At 41.5% G+C, this 18,291-nt stretch overlaps 1 protein-coding gene across 1 annotated transcript in view; it reads left to right on the forward strand.

Annotated features, from left to right (window-relative positions):
* The window catches only part of ANKRD11 (ankyrin repeat domain containing 11), a 160,725-nt gene that overhangs the window by 124,099 nt on the left and 18,335 nt on the right, over window positions 1-18,291 (forward strand). Inside the window, exon 4 of the mRNA XM_063437640.1 lies at window positions 14,624-14,762. Within this exon, the coding sequence (XP_063293710.1) occupies window positions 14,624-14,762 (139 nt within the window). The remainder of the gene's footprint in view (window positions 1-14,623; window positions 14,763-18,291) is intronic.

An 18,291-nucleotide genomic window follows, 5' to 3' on the forward strand; every position in this document is an offset into this window, starting at 1 on the left:
GTGAAAAATGCAAAAAAAGTCACTTTCACGGACAATATCATCGCTGTGATATGTTTTACTGTTTTGAATCACTAATATTTGTGTTCAGCGAAGTCTCCCGAGTAAAACAGTACCCCCCATGTACATGTTTTAGGGTGTCGTAGAACGTTACAGGGTAAAATACAGTGATAGCAAATTAAATTCTCTGGTCTTTCGGCCTGGGTTGGCAGGCAGGTCCCTTAAATTGCAATCAATAAAATAACTTAATTATGTAAAAATATTACCTAAATACGCACGTAGAATTTAAATATATATGCATATTTATATATTTGAAGTCTACGTGTATATTTATATAATTATTTATGTAATTTTGTATATCGACATATGAATAGTTCGCATTCTTTTTATTTATTTATATATACATAGATATATATACAATTTCATTCTAAGTGTATTTTGATATAAATATATATATATTATCAAAATACAGTTAGAATAAAATTTCGTATAGATATATAATTTTTTTAAAAATTTTTATTTTTAATTTTTTTAATTTAATTTAAATTATTTATTATTCGTATTTTATAATAATATATATATACAATATATATAGTTATTATATATATTATATATATACGTGTGCAAATTAATTATAAGTGTATTTTTATATTAATATATGTACATATTAATATAAAAATACACTTAGCATGACATTATATATATGATATATAGACATATATTATATAGGTATAATATATGTCTATATATCATATATATACACATATATAATAATATATATTTTTTTTTATTAACTATAACTTTAAATTTTTTTATGATTTTACACATGCAGGGAGACTGCCTGTCAGCACAGACAGTCCCCCTGCAGGCAGAGACTAGGACACCTATTGTGACCATGTGGTCGCCCTGTTGGGCGATCACATGGCCCCAGGGGTCCTAAACCGCCATGGGGAGACTGTCTGGGCTGCAGGCAGTCTCCCCACACCGGGAGCACCGCCGATCGCCGCCGGGGGAACGACGGCGATCGGGTAAGTACATTTTAAATTTAGGACGGTTCAGGACCGTCGTCGGTCGGCAAGGGAAAAATGCAGATGACGGTCCTGAACCGTCCTGCGTCCTCAAGGGGTTAAAGCGGGTCTGGAGTCCCTTCTTTGTCTATGTATATATTTTGACTGATTGTTTTTGAATTTAACTGAAATTTAAACTCAATTTGAGTGTTTCATAATAATTTGATCTTTATGAAATACTAACTTTTAATATGGGAGTGATAGAGCCATTTTAATTGAGACAGTCAGCTGAGTACTCTTGGTCAATGAGGGAGTTCCTGTAATGAACAAAACTAACAGCAATATCTCTGGCTCTGAGATCAGAAGCTGACATGCCTGATTAGGCCCAGGTAATTGTCAGACTGCTGAAGTTAGACAGAATATACTGGGACAGTACCAGGGCACTTCTGGTAACAACATTACTGCTGGCTGTTTTGTTTATTGGAGTATTCCTTTAACCCCTTAAAGACAGATGACATGTGTGACATGTCATGATTCCCTTTTTTTCCAGAAGGTTGGTCCTTAAGGGGTTAAAGATTCGGTATGCTGAGACCATATCAGCCACAGAATATAATATTGCTTCACAAAAGTATATATTTATTGAAAGTAGATCAAGTAATTAGCAAGCATTTTGACATGTTCATATAACTATTTTAGAACCAATTTCTGCTAAATCTGGTTGTGGGTCTCAGTAATGGTACACATACTGTATTAATATCCAATGTGAAAAAGTAATCTATGACCCCATGTATACGGATACTTCTCTGAGTACAGCAATAACCTATGTAGATCTTTGCTAGATTTTTCTTTAGTTATTTGCAGACATGCCAATTTCATTTTTAAAACTTTTGCATTTTCACAGATTTACTAAGCTTTGTAGCCCCAATTAAATCTTACCAATGTCATGGCCATAGTATTTTATAGAAAACATTTGTGGTGTATGCAGTATGAGCTCTTTACTTTGTTTTAACTTGACCATTTCATCAGAATTTCTTCAACTTAAGAGATCAAATGTAACCTGCCATGCTTTTGACAGGTCTATTTGCTAGCTTCCCAGAGACACTGACCCTGTTTGTCACCATACTTGCCAGCATCACACTTTATTTATAGCACTTGACTGGCCCTGGTCTTTTTAATATATGTTATGGATACATTTTATACAGCGTTAACGTCTTAGTGTTTGACAGCTGCCTGTTCCCACACATTGCACTTTGGGAAACAGGAGCTCACAACAAAAGTGTTAATGGAAGACTAAAGGCACCCAGACTATTTCATCTTAATGAAGTGGTCTAGGTGCATTGGTCCTGTTATTTTAAACCTGCAATGTAAACTGTTACTGTTTTTATATAATCTGCAATGTTTACATTGCTGGAGTAAGGTTACCAGTAGTGACTATCATCCTTACAGACCCTAGAGGCGCTCTCTCCTCCAGAACCAAGTGAAACTGGCAGGGCAACATTTGCCTATGCGTGCCTAGTACCAAACCATTGCTCCCCTATGAGAAGCATTTGATTGGAGGAAATTGCTAGTGATGTTAGCTTGGATGCTGACATCACTGGAGGTGGAGCTAGACACTGCAGTGGCGGAGTACCGATGCTGGAAACAACCTGGGTAATCTTTAATTTACCTTTTTTTTTTATTTATTTATTTTTTTATATATACCAAGCAAAGGGCATTGGACAGTGATCACTTTGCTTTGATTGTTCTTTTAGGGAGAAGGGAATGCTGTGTTGTAATTGGGTAAGTTTAGAGCACATTGCTTCAAAGTTGGGGAGATTTGAGTTGGATTTGAGTTTTTGCTGTGTATCAGAGAAAAAGTTGAGAATGTTAACACCAACAGGTTACAAAGTAGAGTTGTTTAAAGAGGGATCTCGATGAGGTCTGTTGCAGCCAGGATATGGCAGACTTGATTTGTCTGAGACTATCGTATGTTTCTTTAAAAGTTGTCGCCAGCTCTCCTTAATGCATCTCTATGGGGAGCATTCGGCATCTTCATGCAATGTTTACTTAAAGGACCACTCTAGTGCCAGGAAAACATACTCGTTTTCCTGGCACTAGAGTGCCCTGAGGGTGCCCCCACCCTCAGGGACCCCCTCCCGCCCGGCTCTGGAAAGGGGTAAGGGGTTAAAACTTACCTTTTTCCAGCGGTGGGCGGAGAGCTCTGCTCCTCCGATCCTCCTCTTCTCCTCCCCGTCGGCTGAATGCGCACGCGCGGCAAGAGCTGCGCGCGCATTCAGCCGGTCACATAGGAAAGCATTCAGGACGCTTGCGTGCTCTCACTGTGATTTTCACAGTGAGAATCACGCAAGCGCCTCTAGCGGCTGTCAGTGAGACAGCCACTAGAGGAAATAGGGGAAGGCTTAACCCATTCACAAACATAGCAGTTTCTCTGAAACTGCTAGGTTTATGAAAAAATGGGTTAACCCTAGAAGGACCTGGCACCCAGACCACCTCATTAAGCTGAAGTGGTCTGGGTGCCTAGAGTGGTCCTTTAATGCATAGCAAATAATGATGGTGACTGTCGTGTGACCGGCAATTCATGTTCAGAATAAATTGAAAGCTATTGCTGCCCTGGTCACACTCCTTTTTAAATTGGAGCCTAGCAGACCGCATGTGGCCCTCAGGTCACCACGTCAATATCACTCTTCTTGATTGTACTCTTTTGTCTCAGTGACTTGCTGCTCCAGACTCTGCTTGTCCCAATTACACATTCCACTCAAATAGTCCTCCCCACCCTGTGTTACTTTTTTTTACGATCTTTCTATTCTTGTAAAATCTTAGATGCGTATGTTGCAGCTATTAGATAATACGGGACTATATAATGATGTAAGTTTGTGATCCCTGCAACAAAACAGAAAATAATCTGCTGTCTTCCTTTACGGGTGTATGATCAGAAAGATAATCGTTTAAATTATTTGCTAAATTTTAAGCTCTCTCTAAAATTGTCTCTCTGATCTTATGAGACAACAGGCTAGTGAAGCAAGGTTCAAATCACTCGATTGAGCAAGAAGCATTTTGCTTGTTCATGTTGTGTCTCCACCTAAGAATGATTCAGTGTGCAGCATACTGCAGTCTGTTATGCAACACATGCACCCAGCACTCGAGTCACATGACAGCAGGTGAAGATCTGTAGATTGTGGAGCTAGCAAATGGATAACTAAATTTGTAGTGGCAATCCAGAGGCACAGAGCTATCTTCTGTTTCTGGGAAACTAGGCACCCAGACAACTTTATCTCAATGACTTCCTGCCCCCACTCCCCATAACACTTCATTTGAATCACGAAGCTAGAGTTTTCTGGTAAACATTTTATAAAACATATTGCTTGGATTTATTATCCCTACTTGATATTGCAGGAGTTAACGTTTAATTCTTACAAGAGAATTACAGGAAGTCACAGACTATGTAAGCTTTTAACCCCTTAAAGGGACACTATAGTCACCAGAACAACTACAGCTTATTAAATTTGTTCTGGTGAGTAGAATCATTACCTTCAGGCTTTTTGCTGTATACACTGTCTTTTCAGAGAAAATGCAGTGTTTACATACAGCCTAGTGATCACTTCACTGGCCACTCCTTAGATGGCTGTTAGAGATCCTTCCTGGGTCATGGCTGCCTAAAATGCATCCAAACATTCAGTATCTCCTCCCTCTGCATGCAGACACTGAACTTTACTTGATACAATTCATCTCTATGAGGAGATGCTGATTGACCAGGGCTGTGTTTGAATTGTGCTGGCTCTGCCCCTGATCTGCCTCTTTGTCAGTCTTAGCCAATCCTATGGGGAAGCATTGTGAGTGAATCAGGCTACCACTTCTAATGATGTCAGCAGGCAGTGGGCAGGTCAAAAGGAAACCGGGACAAAGCCTGCCGCTCCAGACTTGAATAAGAGTAAGATTTTACTATATTTAGGGAGGCATGAGGGGGATAGGGGGGCTAGATGGTAGTTTTATCCTTATAGGGCCAGGAATACATGTTTGTGTTCCTGACTCTATAGTGCTCCTTTAAGGACTGAGACAATTCTCCAAGTTCTTGTTCAACTGCCATTTAAGGGTTTCTCTCTAAGTTACTTCATACATGGTTTTTTTTTTTTTTTTTTTTTTTTTTTTTTTTTTTTAACGTATTTCCTAAGTAGATTCGCTAATCAGCCCTGTTGTCAAATCCCTGAATGTCTTGGATCTAAATAAATTTTTGGTAGTTAATGCTAACCCTTTACCAACCAACAAGGATTTAGCCCTGCTAACTCTAAAAATGTTAGGATGTCTCTAGCTCAGTGTATTTAGGACGTACTGACACATCCTAACGTGGTTAATGCAGGTTCAGGAAATGACACCTTCAGATCAAGATGGCAAAGTGTTTTGTATTTACGGCTTAGTCGTGCAGTGCTACTTCTAGGATAGACTTGGAGGCTGGAAGAATTAAAGCTGGCTTAAATATGTACAGACTATTGCACACTACTAGCACACCACACTTTTTTGTGCATACTGTAATATAAAGGCATTTATGCAAAGTTTATTGAATAAGAGCTTGACAAGTTTGTTTGGAATCTAGGACCCAGCTAAAAAAAAATTAGGAGCCAGTCATTTTCAATGAGAAAAATGCAATTCTTAAAGGGACGACACTATAGTTACCAGATCCACCACAGCTTGATGTAGTTGTCCTGGTGACTACATACCATGCAGGCTTTTCAGCAAAAAGTCACTGTTTACATTGCTGCTTAGTAAGACCTCTAGTGACAGTCACTCAGACGGCCACTAGAGAGTCCTGGGTCACTGCTGCACCACGTGCGGCACTGATGTTCAGGGTCTCCAAGCTCTGCATGGAGATGCTGAATGTTTCTCATAGAGATTCATTATTTCAATGATGCATCCCTATGAGGAGATGCGAATTGGCACATCTGATGCACATGCACAAATCCTCCCAATGCTTTCCTAAGGGAAAGCATTGGCTTAGCGGAGTTTATAAATATTGATAATCTTAGCCATTGAGGTGGTACCAACCACAGCGAAAGTGGCATGGGGGGTGGGGGGGGACAGGCTTTGCACACACCCTCGCCCTGACAGGCTGCCTCAGCCGGCCACCTCCTTGCTCCTGCGGGCGGCCGGCCCCATGCGGTCCAGCGGCAGCCGGCTTCAAAGCTCCATCGGCGGCCACATTAAAGAGCTGGCAAATACCAGACGCCAGGGCAAAATAATAATGACTTGGTTTCAGTGTGGCTATATAACCCTGTTGTAGTATATCTCAAAGATGTATTGCACACCATGTTTATACAGCTACTATAGGATAATTTTCTGAAAGACAACCATATTCCTTTGGTTTCCATGGCATCCCAGTGTTCTTGTTTGTGACGTTATAGCAGTTATTTGGTCAGTGTAACACTGCACCAGTGGGTCTTAATAGGTATCGAACTCATCTGCAGTTATTAAAGTCACACAATGAGCTTTCACCCTGGTCGGCTTCCAGTGCAAACTGTGAGAGTTCTGCTGCACCGTGCGTCGTATTGTTTTATTAAAGCAATGGGTTCTCTAATCCTGCCAATGTGCAGACAGACCCACTTTCACTTTTAATTTAATAGGTTGGAAGCAGGTTTTGCCGTGTTCTCGAAGGCCATAAATTATTTCCTAACTGATCCTTTATAAAAAAAAAAAAATTAAAAGTGCTCTGATGGTTTTCAGTATAGTATATAAGAAAACTCTGGATATTCCTCTCACTAATACTTTACATGCGTGATGTCCTCCAACATGCCTCCTGTATGAACAGGCTCATTGTTGCTTTGCACATAAATATTAAAGGGACACTATAGTCACAAGAACTACAGCTTATTGAATTTGTTCTGCTGAGTAGAATCATTTCCTTCAGGCTTTTTGCTGTAAATACTGTCTTTTCAGAGAGAATGCAGTGTTTACATTACATCCTAGTGATAACTTCACTGGCCACTCCTCAGATGGCTGTTATAGATCCTTCCCGGGTCATGGCTACCTTAAATGCATCCAAACATTCAGTATCTCATCCCTCTACATGCTGAAACTTAACTTTCCTCGTAGAGATTAATTGATTCAATGCATCTCTATGAGGGGATGCTGATTGGCCAGGGCTGTGTTTGAATCATGCTGGCTCTGCCCCTGATCTGCCTCTTTGTCAGTCTCTGCCAATCCTCTGGGGAAGCATTGTAATTGGATCAGGCCACCACTTCTAATGTCAGCAGACTGCTTATTTTTCTGAGTCCAACAGCATGCAGAGTTACAGCTTCAGGCTTGAATACAGTAATATTTTGCTATATTTGTGGAGGCATGAGGGGCCCAGGGGGGCTAGATGGTGGTGTTAACACTATAGGGTCAGGAATACATGTTTGTGTTCCTACCCCTATAGTGAATCTTTAAAACATTTTAGCTGGTTAGAGCGGTGTTAAAGACACCAAATGATATATCTGAGATTACCTCTAATCCTCGTAGATTGTAAGCGTGTTTGAGTTGTCCTTCATATCCTTTTCTATAGTTTAAAGTGCTGCTAAATGTTAGTGCTATAAAAATGTTACTCTAGTAATGTCTGTTCATTTAATGGTGCTGTGCTTTTTTTTTTGACCCACTTATTTTTGTGCGTTCTCCTTGAGTGTTTCCAGCCGTATGTTTACATACATAATACTACCATGGTTCATGTTGCCGTGTTCTGCTTTAGGTTTTAGATTTTGCATGTAACTGCTAGCAGTTGGCACTGTCTATCTAGAATACGTATCCACATGTCATTGTGTTGTTAAATCAGGTTAATGCTTGGTGCATATATTCAGAAACCCTTTGGTTGTTACAACTTGGTCAAGACCCATACCTGGCTCCCCAATTGGTTGGATGTCGTTTGGTCCCAAAAATTGATTGCTGTAGTGGAAGAGTCAGTGCTACAACATTTTTAAACACTTTACATCTAGTATTGACCTATTTCATGTAATACCCTATTTTCCTAGTGTTCGATGTTCAGTAACTGACCAACATCTTCTAACAATGATGGGCAGTAAGCCAAAATGGAGTTGCTAAGTTGTAGATTAGGGATGAATGCTGAACTTTAGATTTCTACATTAAAAGGGTTACTCAAAGCATCATAACCTCTGCAGCCCACTGTAGTGATTACAATACCATGAGTACCCCGACTCCATTCCCTGTGAGTGGGACTAACTATTTAGTAAGTGTTTGCCTCTTTTCTTGTGTCCCTGCTGACATCTTATGCTCTCTGGTAGTCCAGTGACAGGCGTCTGCAGAAGCCGCAAGCTGTGGACATCAACATTCACTGGCTGAGTGTCAGCTGACCACTCTCAGCCAATGCCTGACCTTCTTGCACAGAATTGACCATAGCGAAGTGGTTAATATCTGTGCAACATAAACGCATATACAGACTTCATGCACCATGACCATTTCAAATTACTGGAGTATTCATGGTGCTTGGGCTAACTCTTTTTAGTCTTATTGTTCATACCTTAAACACTTTTGTTTATATAGGTAAACATAATAAAACTATTAAAGTGGCTGTTCCCTTTTAACTATGTTAGGAATACAAAGCTGGCACCTTTCCCTGCCTCCTAGACCCACCTGACGATGATCAACTCCAGTGTTCCTCAGAGGATTGTATGCAGTGCTTTCGTAAAAGCTTTTTCTATTAGCTTCTGTGTCTGGTGAGTCTTGTCATATTGAAGCCTACAGGGCTTCATATGATAGAGGCTTCCACATCGATGAGTCTTGGAGTGTCACCGCACACTTGGCAATCACAGTTTAGGTGTATCAAACTTTCAAGGGCAGATCTGCATTTTAAATGTGGTCTGTAAGACTTTTTGTACAAATACAGTGTGCATAGCATTTAGATCAAAATTTGCTTTAGCCAGCTGGCTTATCAGTAAAGCCCCGCCACCACTATATTGATTTAAAACTCATGGAGCTGCTCTTTTTCTTGCATTGCTTTGTCTACTTTCCCCATAAAGTTAACAAACTTATTTTTGAGGTGTGAAAAGTAAAAAGAAACTGGGTACCATCTGCGAAGAAAAGGCCAGTCCACTGTGTGCAGATATCTTGCTTCAGTGCATACATTTTAGAGATTACACTAAAAAGATGAACTTGAAAGGGAGACATTAACATACTTGTATTACTCCATCCATGTTCTTGCCAAGTAACCTTGTTTGGGTCTCGAGTTTTTGCTGATGGAAGTGGAACTTGGTTGATTCTCAAATTGAATTAGAGTTCCTAAGCATCATTACATATTTGTTATACTTTTGATTCAACTCTGGTTTCCAGGCCTGCTCTTCTGGGGATTGGTTAGGGGTGTAGAAACGCCACTTTTACAAAGAGCATTTAGTTGCTGCAATACTCATATAGATTTAATAAAATACAGCAATTAAAATACCATTTGATTGCTGTATTTTATTAAAGGTATTCTGACCACCTTCAATTTGTGAGTCAGCCATTTTCCTTTTTTTTTTTTTTTTAAATATACCTGGCACCAGATTTTATTTATTGTTCCAGTGATAATTTTACTCCATAGAATCCTTGGAGGGTATTATACCACTCAAGCTTTATCCATTGAGCAGTCTGCCTGCTCAATAAAATGTGAGTACCGACTTGGTATTTTATTATTTCACCTCTGGCTTTTATACAATAAGCACTATTCTTGTGTCTTTTATATTTCATATTATTATTATTATTATTATTATTATTGCCATTTATATAGCGCCAACAGATTCCGTAGCGCTTTACAATATTTTGAGAGGGGGGGGGGATGTAACAATAAATAAGACAATTACACCAGCAAGATATACATCTACTACAAAACTTCACGCATCCCATAAGTGGGGATTGCACCTCTGTATGCCATCCACATTAGAGCTAGTCTTATAGCTCTGGAAGACGTAAGTAGGATCATATAGAACTTTTACAAAATAGTACTTAGTACCTGTTGGGATATACTGCACCATTATTTGCTGTCTTTATTTTTTCATACGGATCCCATGAATATCCAATGCCCATACTTTACTGAGGAATACTTCCCCTGACAAGATTGTGATTGACTTCTTGTACAAGGTTTTCTTTGGACTTTATGCTGTATTTCAGGCATAGACTCTTTTAGACTTGGATCATGGTCATTGCTGTCCATACAGCCTGCCTTCCAATGCTTTTCCTAGGACAAAAGTCTTGTTGTTTTCTGAAACTACTCCTATGTCTAAATGTATGCTTATTCGATTTCCAGGTTGCACTTACCCACATTGTGTAGGCTAAGTGTATATTGTATATTTGAGTTTGCAATACAGGGTTAAGCCCTTAGACACCCCTGGAGTGTCTAACTGGTGTATTGGCTCCAGGAATCTGCTTTTCTGGCACCTATATGTTTCTCTTTTTATTTACTCCTGTGTGCTGTAACAAGTAATGGAAAAGGTGTGGGGTCATTGTACTTTTATTGGCTCAGTTTATTTTTTAGAATGGACCTCTCGCCCTTTTATTTATTTTTTTGACAGTTTTTGTTCAGCAATAGTGATGTCGCGAACATAAAATTTTCAGTTCGCGAATGGCGAACGCGAACTTCCGCAAATGTTCGCCAACCGTCCTAGACTTCAATGGGCAGGCAAATTTTAAAACCCACAGGGACTCTTTCTGGCCACAATAGTGATGGAAAAGTTGTTTAAAAGGGACTAACACCTGGACTGTGGCATGCCGGAGGGGGATCCATGGCAAAACTCACATGGAAAATTACACAGTTGATGCAGAGTCTGGTTTTAATCCACAAAGGGCAGAAATCACCTAACATTCCTAAATTGTTTGGAATAACGTGCTTTAAAACATCAGGTATGATGTTGTATCGATCAGGTAGTGTAAGGGTTACGCCCGCTTCACAGTGACAGACCAAACTCCCAGTTTAACGCACCGCAAACAGTCCATTTGCACAACCGCAAACTCCCCATTTGCACAAGGTTGGATACCAAGCTAGCCATGTCCCGTTCCTTGTCCTCACTGATGTCATTGAAGGTCTCTCTTCCTCCACCAAGGAAGCGGGAGATGGAAAAAGATGCTTGGTCGGTCCTCCTACTTCAAATTTGGGGCACTGCGCGTGCAATCTAATGTGCCACCAGATAGGAGTAGTGTGTTAAGTAGTCCCCCTCATCAGGCCTTTTTTAGTCGAATGTATCGCCCACTGTCAGTCCCTTCGGGATCCATCCCTCATTCATCTTAATAAAGGTGAGGTAATCTAGACTTTTTTTGACCTAGGCGACTTCTCTTCTCAGTGACAATACCTCCTGTTGCACTGAAGGTCCTTTCTGACAGGACACTTGAAGCGGGGCAGGACAGAAGTTCGATCGCAAATTGGGATAGCTCAGGCCACAGGTCAAGCCTGCACACCCAGTAGTCAAGGGGTTCATCGCTCCTCAGAGTGTCGATATCTGTAGTTAAGGCGAGGTAATCTTCTACCTGTTGGTCGAGTCGTTCTCTGAGGGTGGACCCCGAAGGGCTGTGGCGATGCGTAGGACTTAAAAGGCTCTGCATGTCCTCCATCAACAACACGTCTGTAAAGCGTCCTGTCCTTGCCTGCGTGGTTTCGGGAGGAGGAGGAATACTTTCACCTCTCCCCCTGTTAGATTCCCGTTGTGCTGTGACATCACCCTAATACGCTGTGTAAAGCATACTTTTTAATTGATTTTGGAACTGCTGCATCCTTTCAGACTTGCTGTAATTCGGTAACATTTCAGGCACTTTCTGCTTATACCGGGGGTCTAGTAGCGTGGACACCCAGTACAGGTCGTTCTCCTTCAGCCTTTTTATACGAGGGTCCCTCAACACACGACAGCATGAAAGACCCCATTTGCACAAGGTTGGATGCCGAGCTACTCATGTCCTGTTCCTCGTCCTCAGTGATCTCTCTGAAGGTATGTTCTTCCCCCCAGCCACGTACAACACCACGGGTACCAGATGGGTGACAACGAGCACCCTGGGATGCCTGTTGTGGTTGGTCTTCCTCCTCCTCCTCCTCCTCAAAGCCACATTCCTCCTCTGACTCCTCTTCCTCACAATCCTCTTCCAGCATTGCCGCAGGTCCAGCAAGCGATGCTGATAAGGCTGTTTCTGGTGGTGATGGTGACCACAACTCTTCCTCTTCACGCTCATCTACGGGCTGATCCAGCACTCTTCGCAGGGCACGCTCCAGGAAGAAAACAAATGGTATGATGTCGCTGATGGTGCCTTTGGTGCGACTGACTAGGTTTGTCACCTCCTCAAAAGGATGCATGAGCCTACAGGCATTGCGCATGAGCGTCCAGTAATGTGGCAAAAAAATTCCCAGCTCCGCAGAGGCTGTCCTAGCACCCCGGTCATACAAATACTCGTTAACTGCTTTTTCTTGTTAGAGCAGGCGGTCGAATATTAGGAGTGTTGAATTCCAACGTGTGGATGGCGGCTTTGAGTTTGTGTGCTGCTTGTACTAATGTGTTGATCCCATAGGCGTTTGTGATGTGCGATCATGTGCCTTCGCAAAGCAGTTGTACCTAGGTGGGTGTTGGACTTTCCACGACTCAGTTTCTTTTGGCACAGGTTGCAAATGGCATCGCTGTTGTCAGAGGCAGACACGCACAAAAAATGCCACACTGCTGAGCTCTGCAATGACGGCATTCTGGTGGTGGCAACAGCATGCGTTGATTGGCGTGCTGTCTGGCTGACCCCGGGTGCCGATGCATGCTGTCTGACTGTGCCACTAGCTCCTTGCGACGACCTCCCCCTGTTTCAAACTCTTCTCCTCCTCCTCCTCCTCCTCCTCTTCTCTGTCTCCCCATCTGAACTTTCCCCCTGTTCTTCTTCTCTTCTAGCGGGCACCCACGTGACCTCCACGGATGCATCGTCATCATCAACCGCTTCACTTGTATCTGACAACTCAGCAAAGGAAGCAGCAGCGGGTACAACATCATCATCACACCGTACGTCCATGTGTGTAATGCTGCCTGACTGAGACATATCCCTGTTATCTACATCCTCTGGCAATAATGGTTGCGCATCACTCATTTCTTCCAACTGATGTGTAAATAACTCCTCTGACATACCAAGTGAAGCGGCTGTAGTGCTAGTGTTGGTGGCGGCAGGCGGGCGAGTGGTAACTTGAGAGGTGCCCGAAGCTAAGCTGGAGGAGGATGGTGCGTCGAGGTTCCGTGCGGAAGCTGTAGCAGATTGGGTGTCCTGTGTTAGCCAGTAAACTATGTCCTCAGAACTTTTCGAGTTCAGGGTGCGTGGCCTCTGAACACTGGGCATTATTCTAGGGCCAAAGGGAATCACAGCACCAGACGGCCCCTGCGGGGTGGCCTGCCTCTGCCTGTCATTTTTTTTTTCGAATAGTGGTACTATGCGTGCAAGCTACTGTGACAACAGATATGAGTGGCACTGGTGTGACACTGTGCCCTGGCAGGCCCTGAAACGCACACTCGTGAAGGAAACTGACTGCTTTTATATTACAGTCCAAAAAGTTTTGTTGTTTTTAAATGCAAGCTATTGGGACACCAGTGAGTGAGTGGTGGCACTGGGCAAGTGGGCACAGTAAACGCTGTGAGCCTGACACACACGCTGGCAGACAACTAACTGCTATTCCATCTATTAGTCAAAATTGTATTTTATTTTTTATTTTTTTAAATGTACACTACTGTTACACCAGATATGAGTTGCACTGGTGTGACACTGTGCCCTGGCAGGCCCTGAAACGCACACTAGTGAAGGAAACTGACTGCTATTATATTACAGTCTAAAGTTTTTTTATTTTTGTTAAATGCAAGCTATTGTGGCACTGGGCGAGTGGGCACAGTATATGCTGTGAGCCTGACACACAGGCTGGCAGGCAAGCAACTGCAATTACTTTACACAGAAAAAAAAAGACTGATGTTCTAGCCCTAAAAAGGGCTTTTTGGGGTGTTGTCCTTACAGCAGAGATCAGATGAGTCCTTCAGGACTGTAGTGGACACTGAATACACTAGCCTAGCTATCAATTTCCCTATCAAATCAGCAGCAGCTACACTGTCCCTACTCTCACTAAGAATGCAGCTTCACAATGAATGTAAAATGGGTGCTGTCCAGGAGGTGGGAGGGTCTGGGAGGGAGTGCCTGCTGCTGATTGGCTGGAATATGTCTGCTGACTGTGAGGTACAGGCAGAGTCAAAGTTTACTCAATGATGACAAATAGGGGGCGGACCGAACAGCGCATGTGTCCGGGACATCACTATTCAGCAATAATATGGAAGATACAGAAGGGAAAAGTAGTAACTATTCAAATTAACTTAAAATCAGAGAGGCACATATTGTCCACTACTAACTTGTTAGCGGTAACTTAACAATGTTTGCCAGGATACATATATAGTTGTGCTCTTCATTTTACTCACAAGGTAACCATGCAAATTCCACCTTGTGGTAATTGGGCCTAGCTGTGTTGTGGAAGGGGAAGATATAATCCATCAAATTTATGGATCTATCCTACCCAGCTTCATTTTGTTATATGTTCAGTGGCATGACTGCTTTATTTTGTGAATGATCTGTATTGTGTTCTGTTGATTTAGGTGTCCTTACTTTTTTTTTTTTTCGTTCTTTGTTAGGATAAAGATAAAGTTTCCCTAAACAAGACTCCAAAATTGGATCGAAGTGATGGAGGGAAAGAGGTGAAAGAGAGAAGCACAAAAAGAAAATTACCTTTCTCAGTTGGGGCAAATGGAGATCAGAAAGACTCAGATACAGGTAAGGACTACACAAATGTTACGGTACTACACTCTCCAACAAAATCCATATTGTGTTCTGGTAAATGGCAAAACCCACATTCAAAGCACAAATGTCTTGGAACTTTACTTTGAACTATTGTAGATTTCTATATTGTCAAGTAATATCTGCTGTCAGAACTTCAATGGCATTTAGATTAATTTGTTTCCTCCCTTCCCCCAGTTTGTCATTTCATTGTTCCATAATAAATTGTTGTGGTCAGTTTTAAAACTAGTAGTGTGTGATTTTTCACTTGCGCTTACTGAAATTTCTACTTTGGAGAACTATAAACCGTCTTAACTCATCCACGTTGGATTTAGAATTTGTTTGTACCACCCACATAGTTAATAAAGATTTATAATGAGGTGTTTCTTAAATAATTCTTCACCAAGCCTAGAGAGTCAGTCAATATTAAATCAAGGTCATAGAGTAGCACAAACCATGGTAAGTCGGTTTATATAAGCACTGCAGAGGGTATGGCTTAATGTGCAACTACAATTGTGTTGACTAAAATTCCCATGATGCTTAACCCACAATTACTGCAATTGCTTTCACATTTGGGCATCTAATATTTTCCTTGGTTACACAGATGTCATTGATGCGTTGCAGGCCCATATGTTCTTGCAAGTATTAATGATGGGAGATCATTATATCAACATGCTTTCCAGGGTTATATATTTTCCTTGACTGTATTTGTGGAACTGCCCTTCTAATGTTGACATCACAGGGCATATAAGGTAGAGAGACCTGGGATCTGCAATAATGTGATGTTTCAGTAGGGCCTGCCTGCCATAAGGGTATTCAAGAGCCAACTCCGCAGACAGTTTGCTATCTGCCATATTCTATCAAGTCGATTACAGCAGCTTCTATCTTTAGGAGAGCTTTTTAATTTAATCAGCCTAATGGATTTCTGCAGACCAGAGTCAGGCAATGGTGGGGGGTGGTGGTGTCTTCTGGCAGCTTATTGATCGGTTTTCCCATTCAGCTCTAAGCTTTTAACCAGTTGCTTTAATCAGTGCAGTGACATAGACTTTTTAAGTTAATGGTTTGAGCCTGTCTGTCTTCGTTGTGGCTCTTGATGCTGTGAGTTGGCATGGGAGTTAGATGCCCACTATTTTGCAATCTGCGTACTTGGAATGTCCAGCTGTATCATGATTTGTATTGGCATATTTGTGGAAGTAAAATGGTGGCATGTTGATCTTTCTTCAGAGCTTGGTTATTGTAAAGACACATTTCAAAAGACTCTGAGGATTACCCTTCTTTTCACACTTCATAAAGATAATGCTTTGAAAAATAAGTAATGTCAAGTACTATGCTTTTAACATGACTTGTTTGGTGTAAATTCCCAGCTTTGTAAACCTTGTTTAAGAATATTTCTATCAGACAGTTCTTCTGCTCTTCCTGTCACTCACTTGTCAGTATAGACTTCCACGCCAACATGGAGGGGAGGCAATGCTACGTTCATATTTATTCACCGGATTTATTCTGTCATGCTATAAACATATTGCCCTAAGCTCTTGACGTGAAGTATTTAGATGCCAAATATTTTCAGCTTGCATAATTTGAAGTTTTCTCCTATCTGCAACATCTTGCATCTTGTCGATTTAGAAAAGAAATGAAGAAAACTGTGCTCACAAGAAAACCATGCATAAGTGGTCAGAGGCACATTCCTTCTCGAAATGTTGTAACTTGAGAAAATGAACCTTTTGTATTCTGGTTAGCCTCTCAGAATTTGTTTAACTTCACAGCAAATTGTTTTTATTTTTCTGCAGAGTTTCACCTAGCGATGGCTTTATCACCCACGTAGCAGTTCCTGTTTGAATTTGGTATTGCATTTTAATTCTCTGTTTACTAGAACCTGTTCAGGAGAAAGATTTGGTGTGGAAACAATTGGGTCCTTGTCTGAATCACATCTATCAGTGACAAGAAAAAAAACAAAATTTGTATGTGTGCAGGAAGTTAATTCTAGGCACCTTTGTAAGGTAATTTAAAGGACCACTATAGGCACCCAGACCACTTCAGCTGGTTGCCAGGTCCATCTAGGATTAACTGCTGTAAACATAGCAGTTTAAGAGAAACTTTAGGGTTAATCAAGCCTCAAGTTGCTGTCTCATTGACTGTGATTTTCAGTGAGAAGACGCCAGCGTCCATAGGAAAGCATTGAGAATGCTTTCCTATGGACTGGCTGAATGCGCGCGCATGCACATTCAGCCGATGACTGGGAAAGGAGGAGAGTCCCCAGCGCTGAGCGAGCCCGGCGCTGGAAAAAAGGGTAAGAGATTAACCCCTTCCTCACCCTAGAGCCCGGCGGGAGGGGGTCCCTGTGGATGAGGGGGACCCAAGGACCCTATAGAGCCAGGAAAAAGTGTGTTTTCCTGGCACTGTAGTGGTCCTTTAATTGTCTCTGGTTTGCTAAGCTGTGAAAATTGTGGCGTTTTTCTCTGATTCAAACCTTATTCAGTCGAGAAAATACAGGTCATACCATTATTGTTTAAATGAACAGGTGGCTCCTAAATGAAAAAGGGAAAAAAATTTCCCCCCCGACTTTTTTTTTTTTAATGTAAATGCAGGTGCCCCCTTCTCCCACAAAGTCATCCCACAGTCCTCTCCTCTTTATTATCTCATAAAATTCAATGCTTATCATAGAGAAGCATTGGGAATGATAAGTACATATATTGCGAGCGATGTGCTTATTCAGTTGGATGTTCTCTGAGAAGCATTCACAGCAAATTGGCTGCTAGGATGTCGGCCACTAGTGGTGACATTATTCCTGCAATGGAAACCTTGCTATAGCTACAAAACAGAACTGTTTTACTTTGCATGGCTAACATGACAGGGGTTCTGCACCCAGACCATATTATCATAAACCTATGACTGAGTCCCTGCTGCTTCTCCACACACTGTCATTATTGAAAAACTTAAACGCTGTACATGCCTACATTGGTTTAACTTGGGTATTTTAATTGATGTAACTACTGCAATGTTCTAATCTAATCTAAATTAACCCGAAACGTTACCGTGGTTTGTGCGGGTGGCGAAGGTACTCTCACATACGCAGTGAAAACAATGGGAGAGTAAGGATTGGCTGGGGAGAAAGTCTACCACTTCCTTTTATTAAAGTTCATCGTGGAGAATGAGGAAAGTAACTGTTGGAAATGGTGTGTATTATCTTGAACTTGTTTATCATATTGATCACATGATGGTGTTAGGGTAGCTATATTTTATCATACACGGGTGGGCAGAGTGTTAGGATTTTGGGTTTTATTTACCTCAAATGTGCTTGGTTCATGTTCCTTCTATTGATGGAGGAAAAGCTAAAGGTTTTATTCCTAGTAAGTCTGGGTGTTGAATTGTGAAGGCCTTAAACACTTTCCTTGGCTTATCGGTTACAGTGGATTCTGGGTCGCAGGAATCCATCCATACAGTCTAAGTTTAGCTGCTGTTCATGCATGAGAAAACCGCCTTGGGACATATATTTTCTAATAGCAGATATAAAATGGCTTTCGCAGTG

This window comes from Pelobates fuscus, chromosome 12, assembly GCF_036172605.1.
Source record: "Pelobates fuscus isolate aPelFus1 chromosome 12, aPelFus1.pri, whole genome shotgun sequence".
Classification (NCBI taxonomy): Eukaryota; Metazoa; Chordata; class Amphibia; order Anura; family Pelobatidae; genus Pelobates; species Pelobates fuscus.